This window comes from Eleutherodactylus coqui, chromosome 13 (assembly GCF_035609145.1).
Source record: "Eleutherodactylus coqui strain aEleCoq1 chromosome 13, aEleCoq1.hap1, whole genome shotgun sequence".
Taxonomy (NCBI): domain Eukaryota; kingdom Metazoa; phylum Chordata; class Amphibia; order Anura; family Eleutherodactylidae; genus Eleutherodactylus; species Eleutherodactylus coqui.
This window is the reverse complement of record NC_089849.1, coordinates 61,585,366-61,604,557: the sequence shown is the minus strand read 5'-3', so window position 1 is coordinate 61,604,557 and position 19,192 is coordinate 61,585,366. Positions and strand designations below refer to the sequence as shown.

The window sequence follows — 19,192 nt, the reverse complement described above, 5'->3', positions numbered from 1 at the left end:
ACGCAAGGGACGGACACGGAAGTGAAATAGCTGTCTATTTTAATCTTTTTAAGGCGTGTCTGCACTTCTCTTTGGGTTAAGCTGGTGACATTTAGTGAAGAGCTTATTTTATCACTGTTCATCTCATCTGACATTTCATTTTCTTCTGTGAATACATGGGAGAAGAAACTAGTTAATAGATTTGCTTTCCCCTCATCACTTTCTACAGTTTTTCCTACATTATTTTTTAAAGGGCCAAGATCTTCAGCATTAAACTTTTTACTATTTATATAATTGAAGAACAGTTTAGAGTTATGTTTACTCCCTTTAACAATATGTATTTCTGTCTCTGCCTTTGTGGCTTTTATCTGCTTTTTTCATAATTTATTTTTTTCATTGTTTATTTTTAGTGTTTCTTCACCGCCACCTTGTTTTAGTAGTTTAAACACTTCCTTTTTGATGTTCATTGTCTAATTAACCTTTAATTAGATATTTGATTATTTTAATGTAGAACTATTTGAGCCACCATGTGTATTTCAATATTTGATTTAATTTTTTTGAATAAATTAAGAATTCATTTTTTGATTTCCTAGGCAAAACTTCACAGTACTAAAAGCTAAAAATAAAAGAAACCAACTTAAATAAAGTAGTGTCACATAAAAACCCTTTACACACGTGGCATAATGAGGGAACACACAAGACTCCTGTGTCAAACATTCCTACTAGTCCTGGCTATATATATGATACTCCAGCCTATAAGATTTGTAAATGACTGTATTCCTCAGACTCTTGGCTTCTATAAGACTTTTTTTTAATTAACATGTGCCGTCTGTCAAAAAAATTTTTCAGACAGTTTTTGTCGCACACAGTTTTAGTGCCGTTGGCTCGTGGACTTTTGGGATGGATAGGCGAATGGGAAATGAGCACAGTGCAAACAGCTGGAACTGCGTCAGAAGTGTCTGCCAACTTTCTAATGTGCTCTATATCCTCCGCCAGGTTAAACTGGTGAGTTTAAATGAGGGTATTTTAACATAGCATTGGTATGTCATTCTTCCTTAAATAAAACCAATGCTCACACTGAATTGCCTTTGGAAAAAAATATTAAAAATCTATAAGGTAATTTAACATCAGAAAGTTTTACCCATATAAATAGTGCAGATGGGTTTTTCACTTTTAGGAAGAGGTCAAGATCAGCCGTGCAGACTAAAATATTGTGAAAGTTGGATCTACAATTGAGACCTTCAGCGTTAAAGGGGTATTAACATTATAACCATGTATGACATATCCATAGGATATGCTATAAATGTCTGAAATACTTAGGTTCCATTTCTATGCCCCACACCTTTCTGGAGAATAAGGTTCCATCAACGTCACCATAGAGAGTTCCACAGACGGTTGCATATAGCTATTTTCATTGTAGCTGATGTGAGTTATAAACAGAGCTGAAGGCAGTATGTCATAAATGATTAAAGGAGTATTCTTATCTCAGCCAAAAGATGGGAATCCCAGCCTGTATACCAAGGCTTCCAGTAGCCAGGTGTTATGGCACGCCAGCTGCAACCAGGAAGTAGGCTGGGGGTGACATCACAAGGTCATTCCCGGTCCATGTGACCATATCCTCAGTGCATGTGCCATGTCAACCTGTAAGCATCTCCCTGTAGTATATAGGCTGATTGGTTGGCAGGGAGGTGTCTGCCCTAGCCAGCCAATCAGTCATGGTGGAAGTGTATTTATTCCATCTCCGCCCCTGTATAGGTGCTGGTTATTATCCTGCTATTGCATTTGGTGAGCCAGCGATCTCCTGTCAGTTAAGTACCTGTGGCTATACAAACTTTGTTTGGGGCTTATTTACTATTGCCTAGTTCTGTCATTTACATTGGTCATTCCATCTGCTAAATATATCCTCCCTATTCTCCATCCAAGGACTGATTTTTATGCCCTAGGTTCCTGATGTGAGACTGCCTCTATTGGGTGTTCACTCCACTCTTTAGGCAGGGTCCACCCATATTTCGGTTACTGTTATTTTATTTTTCCTATTTTGTGTTCCCTACATTTTTGTGATAATACGAATGTCTATATGTGTCCCCAGGTGGCAATACTAATGTCTTGGTCTGATGTATCCATGGAGTCCATTAAGGGCGCTGTTCTTGCACCCTGTTCAATGCTGTGTCTGCACTTGCCATAAAGATAAATGAGAGTTACGGAAACAGCATAGCACACTGAGCTACACTGTTTCTGCATCTCAGATTATTTTCTCTCTGTCTTGTGGCATTTTGGTTTCTCAATGAGGATCTCATGCAGAAAAAGGCCAGTGTTGCCTACAGTGATCCATCGCATTCCAGTTTTTACTTTTCAGGGCAGGATGGAAGAGTAATTACGATGCAATCTCTGGGCACAGTTTTTATCACGCCTTTCGTAACATTAATTGAAGGTCTATGTTTCACTTCAGAATTACGCTGTTAAGCTCCACCTCTTTGAGTGAACCCCTTAAATTTTGTCAGTGTGTGTAGTTTCAGCAAACTTTAACTTGAAGTTTTCATTTGCCTTTCTTGTGTTAGCTGTCAATTTAAAGTTTGCTGAAAGTGTGTGCTTAATGCACCATGTGTCAAGATTGTTTTTGCTATATCTGTATGCACATGAGAGGTCCACTTTGGAAGATGAGGGACAGAGATACAGGGGAACTTTTGTATAGCTCTTGCCTCTCCTTACAAATTACTACCATCCTTTTTACAGCAATGGACGTAGAGAAGAACACACAAGAACGATGTACTGATTACTCATTTATATCGATGAGCAAACTCTTGAAAAGTTGATTCGGCCGGTTCCCTGAACTTCTGCAAAAAGTGCATTTCACTCCAAATTAATTCAAACCTAACCAGAAGGTAACCAAACCCCCTAAAACCGATGTAAAACACTGCTTAGAGCCATAAAGCCCTGTATAACTCTCTGAGAGTGTTATACAAGACTTTTATGGCTCTTAAACAGTATTATACACCAATACTCAGGAATAGGGTTGAGTGAACTCAACCAGTTGTGTGTTGAACAAAACTTTTAACAAACTCTGACCTGAAACGGGGTTTTACTGGTTTGTTTCGGTCAGCACTAGTATTTAAGAAGGGACTACTTAGCTTACAGCTAGAGTTAATATAACAGCAGGTGAAGATCTACACATTATGCTCGACAGTTACATTTTTTGAGCCGACTTTTTTCTATAGGTATGATTAAGACTATTCACTTAAGTATCAGACAGCCAGCTAGAAAATCAGCAAACTTTACTCCTATGGATTGTGTTGCACCACATATAGTGTGTAATATGAAATGCAAATAAGGAAGATGGAATAATATCTCTGCTGCGCCACCTATTGGATGGCAGCATTCCTGCAAATCAATGCCTGACCCTCTATACAGGTCTGTAGAGCAATGAGTGGGAATTGAAAACCAAGCCAGAATCCATGCACAGACAGCTGTTTCGGGGTTTTTGCTCTTCATCGGTGTGCAGTAGGTTTCTGGCTTGGTTAGTGAGACGCCTATGATGTAGGCCGTAAGGGGTATCATCTCTCCTTAGGGAGAGCACCAATAAGGTTAGAGAGGAGACTTATAAGGCCATCCATGCACCTCTGGGTAATATGCAAATAAGGAAGATGAAATAATACCTATGCAGCGCCACCTAATGGATGGCAACATTCCTTCAAATCAATGCCTGACCCTTTATGCAGGTCTGTAGAGCAATGACTGGGAATTGAAAACCAAGCCAGAATCCATACACAGACAGCTGTTTCGTGGGTTTTGCCCCTCATCAGTGTGCAGGAGGAGCCTGGCTTGATTAGTGAGAGACCTATTACGTGGGTTGGGAGAGGTAACATCACTCCTTAGGGAGAGCACCAAGAAGGTGACTTACTTTCTTGGTGCTCTTCCTAAAGAAGTACAATCCAGTGTAAAAGAAAAGAAAAATGACTCAAGCGCTTCCCAGCGCTTGAAAAAGGCCCTTTGTATGGGTTGAAACTAGAGATGAGCGAACACGTTCGGCTCCGCCCCTTTTTCGCCTGAACACCGAACTTTGCGAACACTTCAGTGTTCGGGCGAAAAAGTTCGGGGGCCGCCGTGGCAGCGCGGGGGGGTGCGGCGGGGAGTGGGGGGGAGAGGGAGAGAGAGAGGGCTCCCCCCTGTTCCCCGCTACTGCCGCCCGCGCCGCCGCGCATCTCCCCGCCCCCCGGCGGCACCCGGACACTTACGCGCGAACACTGCAGTGTTCGGCAAAGCCGGTGTCCGGGTGCGGATGTGTCCGTAACGGACACGTTCGCTCATCCCTAGTTGAAACGCATTGCAATAAACTAAGGATAAATTTTCTATATAGAGGATCTGTCTTTTCCGGGAAGCGCTTGAGTCATTTTTCTTTTCTTTTACACTGGATTGTACTACTTTTGGGTCCCCTGTTACTGGGTGGACACAAGGATCAGAGCAGCTCTCCGTTTGAGGATCGGGAATAAGAACTATCTATCTATATTATAGGCACTCCTGGACCTGGAGGTACTAGTGAGGTACCCCACGGGGGGACCTCACTAAGTACCGGGTAAGTCCAAACCCTTTTATCCTATTTTCATTTCCTATAATTTAATGTCTATTGGGGCGCTATTCTGATACCAACACATTCATCTGCTCTTCCTATAGAGTGATGTTACCCCTCCCGACCCACGTGAAATGCATACATGCGACTTTGTGAATTGTCAATGTCACAGTCACAAAGTTTTCTTCTTATATCATATTCTAAACCCCTGTGATATAAAGTCATCATATAATATGTACATTTATGAATGTTAGTCACATTATGCAAAAAGAAATGTGCACATGGAGTACAAACTGTCCGGCATTCTGTATTCTCCTTTATTCTGTCTCACAGGGGTTTCAAACATATTTTACTCCAGCAATGTTTCAGACAAACATGGGTTTCATTCAGCCGGTACCTTCCTCTTCTCCAGACTATTAATAATGCAGCGATTCCTATGTCTTTGGATATGTTTTTTCTTGAAAAACATAGCATTTATCCAAGCAAAAAGTCCTCCTGCATTAAGGTACATAACGAATCACGTGGCCCAAAGGACAACATGTCCAAAATGTAGCTGCAGTAAAATATGCTTGAAATTCCTGTGAAACAAAATAAAGTTTTATTAGCATCCAAAAGACTGTGGTGCGGACCTCATTTTTCCGTTTCTCCAAGATTGAGGTCCTAAGGCACTAAACATCTAAATTTTCACACAGCATTCTGACTTCTTGCCAAATAGATGGGTGCAACCATTGGAGTAGAAATTACTCTATTCTGTAAAGTGCAATGTCAGTTCCGAAACCAATGAAACGTGTGATCATAGTTCAAACCAGATCACTTCACAGGTTATTTAATATCTATCTATCTATCTATCTATCTATCTATTATCTATCTATCTATCTATCTATCTATCTATCTATCTATTAATCTATCTATCTATCTAATTATCATCTATCTATCTCATGTCTATCCATCTATCTATCTATCTCATATCTATCTATCTATCTATCTCTCTATCTATCTATCTATCTATTTATCTATCTATCCATCTATCTATCTATCTATCTATCTATCTATCTATCTATCTATCTTTCTATCTATCTCACATCTATCTATCTCATCTATCTATCTATATCTATTGATCTATCTATCTATCTATCTATCTATCTATCTATCTATCTAATATCAATCAATCAATCTATCTATCTATCTATCTATCTATCTATCTATCTCATATCTATCTATCTATCTACCAAATACAGATGTAGTTCTAATTTAGCTATGTTTTCTGTGGTTCGTACAAAGGATCGCAGCTAATCCTACTAAAGAACGCAAAGCATTATCATGATGCATATATACTTAACCCCAGAGCATATCTGTATGTCCTAGGTGCACAGGGTTAATATTGTGTTGGCTCGAACCGGAGCCCGCTCCATTCACAGCTGGGGTCGGTTGTCTTTTACAGCTGACACCAAGCCACAACATGGGTTTCATTCATAATGAATTCTGACAGTGCCATTTAAATGGTTTGATCAGCATTTGGCGTCTCAAACAGCCCTCCTGTGATGAGATCATGAGATGTAATCCTGGTGTCTTGGCTGCTAACACAGAGCTTCCATGTATTTCTGCCTGTTAAGATGTGGCTGTGGCATGCCTTAATACAATGCTGGCAGAAATACCATATACTGCATTACTGTAGTATTGCAGTATATAGTATAAGCAATCAAATGATCTCAAGCAGAAGTCCTTTAAGGGGATTTAATAACTAAGAAAAAATATACGTTTAAACAAATCTAGGCTAATAAAAGTTTAAAAAAACCTTTTCTAATATATACAAAAAAAAAACGTTTTTGGCATCAACATGTCTGTAAAAGCTTAAAAATCAAAGAATCAAAGTAATACATGAATTATTCTGCATGGTGAATATCATCAGAAAAAAAAATAAATAAATAAAAAAAAATATATATATATATATATATAACCAGAATTGCTCTTTTTTCAGTCACCGTGTCTCAAAGAAAAAAATGGGTAAAAAGGATGTTATGTACTCCATAATGATACCTATAGAAACCACAGGAAACCCCACAACGATCCCTCACACACCTCTATTGATAGAAAAATATATATATTTTTTTTTAATGGGGACGAGAAAGCAAAAAAATGTCCATAAGGGGTTAAATAATACATTCAGCTCTAGGAATCTGACAAATAGTATTCGTCATGTGTCTATACTGTCTTTACTATGTCCATAGTTTTATTGGATTTTTTTTTTTCGCAGTTCTAGCCACAAACCCCCCAAACACAACCCGACCATTTGGTGTGAAATGAGTTGCAAATCACATATTTCAGAAGCGACTTCAAACACTTTTCTCTGAGCAGAGACTTCTGTCCCCTTCATTTATCTAAGGTCTTGTTTTTCCAGCACCTTGTAAGCTGTGAAAACAACAGTTTATCACCTCCTCCTATCTTGTCACCTATCTTAGTCCTCTTCCCTCACTATCCAAACAGTCTCTATCCCTTTTGGTTGCTCTGGATCACAGATTCTCCATCTTCTGTATTGTAAATGACAGTTCCCGTTGGAATTCAGTCAAAATGCTGGCTTTGTTGTAAAGCAAAAAATAGTAGTAAAATGTACTAAAATACAGAATCTTGGATGAGAGCCAAAAAGAAAAGTTGGCATCCCATAACTTCATGCTGTATGTTGGTCGGAAGAACTTTACGATCATTTCATTTATAGGACAGACATCAGCATTGGAAGCGTTAAGACTAAATGCAATATTTGTATATGATATCTCAGCTATATGACATATGCATCAAAATAACTGATATCAATAGTATAAGTCCTATGGTGCACCCCTTGTAGTCCTCCGTGCTGAACTCCGTGGGATCTTCTATTGGAAGACAGGTTTCAGACGGGCGTATTTTAAGGCTGGTTGCAGTCGAATATGTAAAAATATGAATCCGTATTACAGACGTGTTTCAGAGGTGGTTCCATCTGTATGTCATCAATGTTTCAGCCATATTTGCATCCGTACTTTTATTATTTACTATTGGGTAAATACTGACTGTATTTGCCCAATAGAAAAGAATACAAATACGGAGGCATATACGCAAAACATAGATCATGCTGCCTTTTCGAAAAACGTCTGGAAATAACACGGCCATGTGATTAGTCCTATATAGATTGACATTAGCTCCATATTATAGTCCCCTCAACATGGACCTAACACAGAGAAAAATACGCTCATCTGAAGGCGGTCATACTCTATGTTATACATTTATGTATCTAGTCACATGACCGTATTTATCACATAAGTGCTATAAAGACTCAGTATTTGCTCTGTACAACCAATGACAGCAAAGACGGAGGCAATAGAGATCACTTACTGATGACATACGGCGGTAATCTGTATCACATCTGCATTAAGGATCTATATTATGGAACCTGTTACAAGACGTTGGCCAGAAAGTGGCGTAGTACAGAAAAGGCGAACGCCAAGAAATTGGCGTATCCAAGGAAAATCCATAATTTATATGCACACTCCATTGCCTTGTGTTTGCCTTTTATATGTATGTATAAAAACATATAGTAACTAAATATTTTCTTTCTGCGGTGCATTAAATGGTATTGTAAACCGTAACAATAATAAAAAAAATAACATAGTAAAGCAAATAGTAAATAGTACATAAAATAGGTTATTACTACAATAAAAGAGTGGCTGCAGTAAAGGCTCGCAGGAACACAATGAATCAGACCATGTTAGAATTCAGAGAGAGCAATGTACAGTTCAGCATTTCATATTGGCACAAAGAATTTAATATCTAGACAGAAGTTCCCCTGGAACATATACTGTAAACCAGAAACGCACTTGTAGAGTTAAGATGATATCTGACTACTTTATAGGCTGGCCCAGAATTACGTTTCCTGCTGGACAACCTGGAGAATAGGCTCTTCTACTGCCGCCTTGGTATATTCATTGCTATGATGTTTTTACTTTTTATATTATTTTCTATATTCTCTTTATTATATTTGCTTATTAGTCACATTTGTGTTTTATAAAGGTCTAAAAGGTTCAATAAATATTTCATATATTATATGGGCCTACAGCAGGACTACCGTTATATATACTGGAATGCTCTTAAATGACTCTGCTCTAAGGTGCATTCTAGGCCGGTTTCAGACAAGCGTATTTGAATATGTCCGTCATACAGATCCATATTACTTACGTGTTACATTAAACTGTATGTCATCGGTATCTGCCGCTGTATTGCTTTTATTTTTTTTCTGGGCAGATACTGATTTATATTTGCCCAAAAGAAAAAAAATTGGCAATACGGAGGCAGAAAGGCAAAAATTAGGTCATGCTGCGCCTAAAATTTTTAAAAAAGGGCCTGTTAAAAAAAATATGGCCTTGTGAATATGTACATAGATTTATATTAGTGCCGTATGTATTATGGTTCCCAATACACAGGCCAAGTATGGAGCTAAAATAGGCACTTCTGAAACCAACCTTACACTGACAGGCTTTCCAGCATATTGATATTGTTTATATCCATCATCATATCTTGCCTTTATGAGCTATTTTATATATTGTCTATTTTTTATTACACTTTTGATACACCACTCATCGTGGATATACAATATGATAATATCTAAGAAATAGATAGATAGATAGATAGATAGATAGATAGATAGATGGATAGATGGATAGATAGATAGATAGATAGATAGATATGAGATAGATAGATAGATATGAGATAGATACACAGATAGATAGATAGATAGATAGATAGATAGATAGATAGATATGAGATAGATAGATAGATAGATAGATAGATATGAGATAGATAGATAGATATGAGATAGATACACAGATAGATAGATAGATAGATAGATATGAGATAGATAGATAGATAGATAGATAGATATGAGATAGATACACAGATAGATAGATAGATAGATAGATAGATAGATAGATATGAGATAGATACATAGATAGATAGATAGATAGTATATAGATAGATATTAGATAGATAGATAGATAGATATGAGAGAGATAGATAGATAGGTAGATACAAGATAGATAGATAGATAGTATATAGATAGATATGAGATAGATAGATAGATAGATAAATAGATAGATATGAGATAGATAGATAGATAGATAGATAGATATGAGATAGATAGATAGATAGATAGATAGATAAATAGATATTAGATAGATAGATAGATAGATATGAGATAGATAGATAGATAGATAGATAGATAGATAGATAGATAGATAGATAGATAGATATGAGATAGATAGATAGATAGAGAGATAGATACAAGATAGATAGATAGTATATAGATAGATATGAGATAGATAGATAGATAGATAGATAGATAGATAGATATGAGATAAATAGATAGATAGATAGATAGATAGATATGAGATAGATAGATAGATAGATAGATAGATAGATAGATAGATAGATAGATATGAGATAGATAGATAGATAGATAGATAGATAGATAGATAGATATGAGATAGATAGATAGATAGATAGATATGAGATAAATAGATAGATAGATAGATATGAGATAGATAGATAGATAGATAGATATGAGATAGATAGATAGATAGATAGATAGATATGAGATAGATAGATAGATAGATAGATATGAGATAGATAGATAGATAGATAGATATGAGATAGATAGAGAAATAGATACAAGATAGATAGATAAAAAAATGTTTAAACATTGATAAACCAAACTTATTTTTTAGAAGTGGGAACCCAGGTTCGTTACCCTATTAATGGAGCTTTAGTCACTAAATCCCATTAAGACACATATGTGACTCAAAGCTCACACCAGCCTGTTAATGGTAATCTGTGATTTACCAAGAGTAATAAAGCAAATCCACAGAAAGTTATGTCTGTTCTCAGTTAAACCAATGTCATGTCACTTTCTCTGCTGTGAGAAGTTTATTGGACCAAGTGCAGAGGGGGTTGGGGGGGGAGGGAATCTAAAAGTAATTGCTAGCCTGATGGTATGGGGCAAGCATGAAAACAGAGGATATTGCAGATTTTACTGGTTTTGCTGCAGTTATGAGTTGGCAGCACTAGGGTCCCAGGGCCAATAATACCTGTTATAGAGGGGGGCACAACATTGTACAGGAAAAAGTTAATCAGGGGGGGGGGGGGGGGGGAATGAATTGATGAAAAAAGGACAAAAAAGATACAAAAAGTGACCATAACGGAGCAGATTACTACATACAATAAATGAACTCCCATAATCTGGCAGCAGTAATCTCTATTGCTGGAGGTTAGAGGTCAAGTCTTTTTATTTCTCGGAGGTTCTTGGATGCACAGAAATCACGCGTGAAAAGAGTCCATTGCTCTTAATGGAATAATTTGCATGAGCGATGTTGTATTTGCTCACACCGATAGTGCGAAAAAGAAAAATTGCAGCATGTCCTAATTTTGGGCGATTCTGTTCAATAATCATCCATTTTTCCTATGGAAGTCAAGAAAAAAAAAATCACATAACACTCGCACATAAATGTTATTTTCATGCCAGTGCTATACGATTTTTCCTGAAAAATGCGTGTGAAAATCGCATGTGCTAGCAAAACGCATTGCAGTCGCAGCCAAAGTCACAAGCGTAATATCAGTCCAATATTAGTTTCTCGGACCCATGTGGCATTCGCCCATGTAAATACACCTTGGAAGTCTGAAAGCATGAGATGAAGAAGATTGCAAGATGCCCCTCTGATCTTTGGTGCATATATACCACTTATACAATATATTACAGCTTCCGATATACAGAAATACACGGTCTGCAGCTGACGTCCAGGCGTTCGGTAAGTCAGTAGTATGGATCAGCGAACTTTTCAAAAAAGTTTGGTTCGGTCCCAATGAGTTTGAACCGAAGTGGAAGTTCATCAAAACTTCTAAAACTGGTGTATAACTCTATCTAAGAGGCATGAAAGCCCTATATAACGCTCTTAGAGTGTAATAGAGGGCTCTTAGTGTTGTACACCAGTGTTCAGGACTAATGTTGAGCAAACCAAATCAGTAGAGTTCTGTTTCGGGTAGAGGCAACTAATATATTTCCCAGAATGCACTACTATGGAAACTGTTGACTTCCTGAAGCCTCTGTATCCGTAGATGTAGGGTCAGCTTTGATGTGTCCAGGCTACTGATTTAATGACTTCATAGATTTGCTTAATAGCTTTTGCCAACATGAGTGCAATTGACTGTGAAGAGAAAATGTTTTTCTAAGGGTTGGTGTATTTCCTATTAACCTCTGCACAGATGACACCATTTCCATGAAGATATACAATGGCACGTAATTCTGGGGTTGGCGTAATACTATCTTATGACGGTCAGATCTAATATAGAATATAGATATCTGTGTGTATACAGAGTAAGAGGTAGGAAGGTAACTGCGGGTAAAAAAGGGGCGATTTTAACACTTACATCGTTTCTAATTGCAAAGTTTATAAAATGGTCCTCGCAATAACCAGGAGTGTAATTATAGGGGGTGCAGAGGTTGCAGTCACACCCAAGTCCTGGAGTTTGGGGACCCAAAAGGTCCCTTAGCATGGTGCAGCTTTTATTTCTTATACTGTTGAGGCAAAATGAAGGCTGCGCTGTGATTGGTTGATATAAGTAATAAAGACAGATTTTCTTTTAGACAGCTTTCATAAGAGTGCGATGCCAGGCTACTTTTTCGTGGCCCACCCTGTAGTATATGTGTCTTTACATGGGGCAAAGGGACCTTTTGTGTCCTCAAACTCCACGACTTGGGCATGGTGCTGAACTACTTTTCCATGGACCACCCTGTAGTATATGTGCCCTTATAGGAGGCAAAGGGTCTTTTTGAGTCCTCACACTCCAGGACTTGGCCGTGGTTCCGAGCTACTTCTCCGTGCTGTAAAGATAATATGTGGTAGTTGTGTGGCGTGTTGCAGATTTTGGGAGCTTCAAGTTATACCTCTGCCTGATACAAAGGTGTTCAGCAAACTACTATGGAGGGGGGCTAATTTCACGGCCCGATTATACCTGCAGCGCATTTATTTCAGTATTATATCTCTGTGTAGAATATAATGAGTTTTAATATAATAATATTTAAAGGGGTTATGCCAAGTTTAAAACTTATCCCCCTAGGTAGGAGATAGGGAATAAGTATCTGATCGGCAGGGGTCCAGCCGTTGGGATCCTCATGATGATGAGAACAGTAGTCCTGTGTTCCATATGAATGGAGCGAGCATGCGTGTTCTCACCCCATTCATCTCTATGGGACTAATGGAGATAGCTTTCTAAAGATTTCCCAGACTGTATCCTACAATTCCTATAAAGTTAATACCTTGGGGCAGATTTCTGAAACTGTTTAAAGGGAAAACTGTCTTTGTCGCCCATATCAACCAATCACAGTGCAGCTTTTATTTCACCACCGCACTGTAAGAAACGTGAGCTGCGCTGTGATTGGTTGCCGAGGGCAACAAAGACAGATTTTCTTTTAGATGGTATCATAAATCTGCCCTATAATATTTTTAATTATATCACAATATTTTTAATAATATAATCCAGATTTGCAAACTGTATATGACTTTTTCACCATCGATTCTACTGTATAATCCATACAGCACTGTATATACACATTATATACTCATGCAGAACTATTACATACTCATTGATTACAAATATATAAGTACAGCATACCTCCCAACTGGCTCTCTCTTTTGACCTAAGTGTCTTCTTTGACCTTTAAATATCCTTATTTTTGACCTTGGAAATAGATTTGCATTCATAAATTTACCCCATTGCTCCATAAACTATCTGTCTGGTTCCTAACTGTATTTGAGACCCACATTTTCCGATTATTCCATCATATGGTGCAATTTGGATCATAAAAATTTCTATATTCCGATGATTTTTGTGCTATTTTTTAAATTAAAAGCTTTCAAGTGTATAGATACGGAAGGAAAAATATATCTGCCATACAATGAGAAATAAGTGCACCTCTCTGACCGTCCAACAAGTTGTGAGGTATGGTGCATACTCAACCAGCTGCATTATATACTCATATAGTAAATATACATACTTACATAAATTATCAATATATACTCATACAGTAGTGGTATGTACCCATTCAGGGCTAATATATACTCATACAGTAGTGATATGTACCCATTCACAGCTAATATATACTCATACAGTAGTGATATGTACCCATTCACAGCTAATATATACTCATACAGTAGTGATATGCACCCATTCAGGGCTAATATATACTCATACAGTAGTAGTATGCACCCATTCAGGGCTAATATATACTCATACAGTAGTGATATGCACCCATTCAGGGCTAATATATACTCATACAGTATATATTATTCCTAAAGTAATAGTATATGCTCATACAGAACTATTTTATACTCATACAGTAGCATTATATACCATTGCAGTAGTAATATATACTCATACAGTAGTAGTGTTTGTGGCTGGTAGCCCACTCATTCAGCTTTATGTATACATACTATCCTATCTATATAAGATCGTTGGACCTTTGTATAAGCACTGGTATCTCTTGCGTCACCCATTTTTCCTAATAGATTGCAAGCTCTTGGGCGCAGGGGCCTCACCCCTACTGTTCAGTTTGCTTATTAGTTTGATACTATGTATGATGTCTGACTTCGTCTTTAAATGGACCTTCTGATTTGTAAGCTGCTGTGGAATGTGTTGGCGCTATATAACTTAAAATACTATTAGTAGTAGAAATATATACTCATGCAGAACTATTATATACTCATACAGTAATAGTATATACTCATATAGTTGTAGTATATACTCATGCAGAACTATTATATACTCATACAGTAATAGTATATACTCATATAGTTGTAGTATATACTCATATAGTTGTAGTGTATACTCATGCAGAACCATTTTATACTCATACGGTGGTAGTATTTACCCATGCAGAACTATTATATACTCATACAGCGGTAGTATATACTCATAGTTGTAGTATATACCCGTGCAGAACTATTTTATACTCATACAGTGGTAGTGTAGACTCATATAGTTGTAGTATATACCCGTGCAGAACTATTATATACTCATACAGCGGTAGTATATACTCATATAGTTGTAGTATATACTCATGCAGAACCATTATATACTCATACGGTGGTAGTATATACCCATGCAGAACTATTATATACTCATACAGCGGTAGTATATACTCATAGTTGTAGTATATACCCGTGCAGAACTATTTTATACTCATACAGTGGTAGTATATACTCATATAGTTGTAGTATATACCCGTGCAGAACTATTATATACTCATACAGCGGTAGTATATACTCATACGTTGGTAGTATATACTCATGCAGAACTATTATATACTCATACAGTGGTAGTATATACTCATATAGTTGTAGTATATACTCATGCAGAACCATTATATACTCATACAGCGGTAGTATATACTCATATAGTTGTAGTATATACTCATGCAGAACCATTATATACTCATACGTTGGTAGTATATACCCATGCAGAACTATTATATACTCATACAGCGGTAGTATATACTCATATAGTTGTAGTATATACTCACGCAGAACTATTTTATACTCATACAGTGGTAGTATAGACTCATATAGTTGTAGTATATACTCGTGCAGAACTATTATATACCCATACAGTGGTATATATATATATTCATACAGTAGTATTGCATACTCATGCAGAACTATTATATATTCATACAGTAAGAGTATATACTCATAGTTGCAGTATATATTCACGGAGAATTATTATATACTCATACTGTAGTAGTATATATTCAAACATTAGCATTATGTACTCATACAGAACAACTATATACTCATATAGAACTATTATATACTCACAGAGTATTAATATACACTCTTATAGTAGTAGTACATAGTCATATAGTAGTAGTATATATTCATAAAGACCTATAATTTACTCATACAGTGGTAGTATATACTCATATAGTTGTAATACATACTCACGCAGAACTATTATATACTCATACAGTAGTAGTATATATGCAAGCAGAACTATTATATGCTCATACCGTGATAGTATATACTCATGCAGAACTATTATATACTGATACAATAGTAGTATATAGTCATGAAGTGGTAGTATATATTCATACAGTAGTAGTATATACTCATATAGTAGTATATACTCATGCAGCGGTAGTATATACTTAAGCAGAACTCCAATCATTCATTGCTGTCATTGCCACAAATATAGTGCTTAGCAACAAATAAGAATTTCCCATGTGCAGTAAGTCATAAAAAAGTAATTGTTGTAGTTTTTGGAACAATTTTCCAAAAAGAATTTTAATTGACATCCCAATTTAATAGAATGATGTAAGCTAGGAAACGCTTTGATAAAATATTGGAGAGAACAGAAGAAAAAGTCAAAATGATCATAACACATATATAATACGGCGTATCCATAAAGTTTAAGTAAGTGTAGAAACTCTTTAGAAGGTTTTATATGGAAACTGAACTTTCCTTGCAGTGGAAGAGAACGTATGTGATCAGATCAATGCTTAGGGTCAGTGACAAGAGGATGAAGCCTTATCCACAGGTAAGATCTCTGCTTCCTGGCTGCGGGACAATAGGATCCTGCTGCTGAAATATTCAGTATGATGAATCCTATTGTGTAAGTTATATTATTGTGATATTTGTATACTTTTCTGATAATGTATCCGTTATAATCAACTCAACTTTCATGATTCAAATCTTGTATATGAAGGACCTGCACTATGATGCACCTCTATTATCCTCACCCCTACCAATGCCTGAAGGGTCACCTATAAGAGGAGGATTATTTGGACCAGTCTTCAACAGGTTAGCCTCTGTTTACATCAGATCTGAGCCTTCCAGATTTCCCAATGTGTCCCTCCCACAGAGGGCTCCTACATACGATATTGTATTAGGTATAGATTGGCATATATTGCCCAGGCTCAAGTGTTAAAATGTATATATAGTCAACCAGGCTTTTCTATGCAGCTTAGCAAAAAAGTATTCCAACATAAAAGAGCCTGAAGGCATTCTAAAAGGCACTCTTCTGGCACCTGTTGAGTAAATGGGGGCCTATAGATACATTTTCAGCTTGCATTGGGAGCTTCCTTGGCACATATGCCCAGTGTATGGCATAAGATTGGTACATTGTACAAAACAGTTACTTTAGTTCTCAAGACTGTCTTACTCAAAATGTTACAAACAAATCATCTGGGTTGAAACCTTTTTACGATCCAAATCGCATCAAATTATGAAATAATATACAAGTTGGGGTGCAATGTCAAAAAGAAGGAGCGAAGAGGGACAAAGTGTCAAAAATAGGGAGATTTAGTAGTTGAGTTATCATAACACATTAAATGTCAAGTTCATATTTGCTTCATCCGTATGAGTATATATCTCCTTATAACTTTTCCGGCCACAGCTGTGGCAAACTTTAACTTGGCATTTCCCACAAAAAAAGCCATTGAAAAGGTCAAGTTAAAGTTTGCTGCAATCGACGCGTAAAGTGTCAAGTTAACATTTGCTTCAACCGTCTACTTAATTTGTTAAGTGTCAAGTTAACATTTGCTACCTCTGAACACGACGTGACGTATTACCGCGTGACCTCCTTCTCGTAAGTTACGTTTCCTCTTACCTGCGATGTCTTTTTTCCGCTTTAGAGTTTTCTTCTCGGTGTCTTGAGACGCTGCACCTGACGCCGCGTATTCTTCATTGATGCACCCCGAGCCGTCAACCAAATTTGGACTGCTGCTTTCTATTTCTCCAGAGCTCAAGCCCAGTTCAGGGTTCAGTCGCCTCCGGGCTTCTGTCGCTGGAAAGTGCCAATCTGAGTGATGAAACGTGTGATGCTGTTCTGCATACAACCTCTCCTCTCGAGGGAAGCTGTGGGGTGCCGTCGCTAGGCATGACGCAGAGAAATCTGAGTATGCCGCATAGTCCGGCTTCTGATGAAAGAATGATACTTGTTGGTAAGGATGCAAGGGAGACGTCGAATTCAGATCTCCTTGCGGATTCCGCATACAGCCCCAGAGGGGGGCACCAGAGTGGCTGCTTCTCATACAGCTACTTGCTGATGGATCCATGGGTAGAAGCGTTGGGTCAGTCACTTGCACCAGGCCACCAATAAATGTCCAAGTCCTCCAAGAAACTCAAAGAAATTCAAAAGTTTCTTCTTCTTCACTAACTTTAAATGTCTTGGCTTCCAAAGTCGAAATCTACAGAGAGCGGTCCTTCATTCATAAGACACAAGCATCTTCCCTGCACACGTGTGCTGGCCAGTCTGACAGGCTGTATAATATGGTGCCTAAACACTGTGTTGTACTGTATATCCAGAGGGGGCAGATCCACTGTTTAAATACTATGCAGGCAGAGAGAGTGACAAGTTTGTGAAGTGAAATATGAGAGAGGGGAGGGAGGGGTTAACGACACACATTGCATCCCTCCAACCAAAGCAAACCAGGGCTACTATTAATCATCAGTAACCTTATATCCGCATCTAATGGGATTTGCAGATGCAGACCTTTTTTTTTTTTTTTTTAAAGATACATTGTCTGTACTATGAAATAGTCAAAACTGCACACACACAGAAAAGGGGGCTCTATATCCCCCACCCCAGTAATTCTGCAATTTTTATTGCACTGTTAACAAAATTCTTTGAATTTAAGGGAAGGGGGGGGAAGAGTTGTATAACCGGGCTGTCTGGTTAGAAGGGGTCAAAGCTTGACAAACAGACACATGGCAAATTAACCCCTCTACGCCCACGAGTATACGAGGCAACTACTAATGTAGGAAAATAAATAGATGTGTGTATATATATATTCAGCACAGTATACTTGGTAATAAATAGTTTTTTTTAAACACACCACAGGTAGAGATGATGTTGGTACTATACCTAGAGCGGAGATTTTGCTGTACGGATGTGTTGTGTCCATAATTAACTTTTCTGGAATTTCATTAAGAACTCCAATTACTCGGTATTTAAGCTCAATATTATCTAGCGCCATTCAGTAACAAAAAATATATATGTGTGTGTGTGTATATATATATATATATATATATATATATATATATATACACACATATAGGAGATATATTTGATATATATATATTTGTATATATATATATATATATACATATATATATACACATGTGTGTGTATATAGTCAAGTCTGGTAAAACCAGCTAGAACTACTGGAGGTGACAAGTTCCAAATTTAAATAAGCTGTCATGCGCAGTGTGACTTGTTTCTTTTTTTATTATTTCCCAATGCAATATATTGAATATGGACAGCATTGAATATGCAACCCATAGAGAACACTAGGGCTGTCCACGCGTAGTATGCGGTAAAATAGAACATGCTGCAGTCTTTATCTTGTGCTTATTACACACAATGTATATACGCTAGATACAATGGATCACTGAAAATCAATGTACATCACGAACGTAATACGCTGCAAAATCACGCTCGTGCGAATGAGCCCTCACTAAGAGAACTTTTGGCAAAATGCAACTAGATGCAGAGAAAAATGGTGACCTAATTTACTAGAACCACCCAAAATGGATTGGACTAGTAAACAGACTATCTGCCCTAAAAGTAGTGGGGCAG

At 37.4% G+C, this 19,192-nt stretch overlaps 1 protein-coding gene across 1 annotated transcript in view; it reads right to left on the bottom strand.

The window, feature by feature from the left end:
• Nucleotides 1-17,939, bottom strand: part of MEOX1 (mesenchyme homeobox 1) — a 69,304-nt gene extending 51,365 nt beyond the window's left edge. Inside the window, exon 1 of the mRNA XM_066586555.1 lies at nt 17,222-17,939. Within this exon, the coding sequence (XP_066442652.1) occupies nt 17,222-17,669 (448 nt within the window). The 5' untranslated portion in view covers nt 17,670-17,939. The remainder of the gene's footprint in view (nt 1-17,221) is intronic.
• Nucleotides 17,940-19,192: the final 1,253 nt, after the last annotated feature.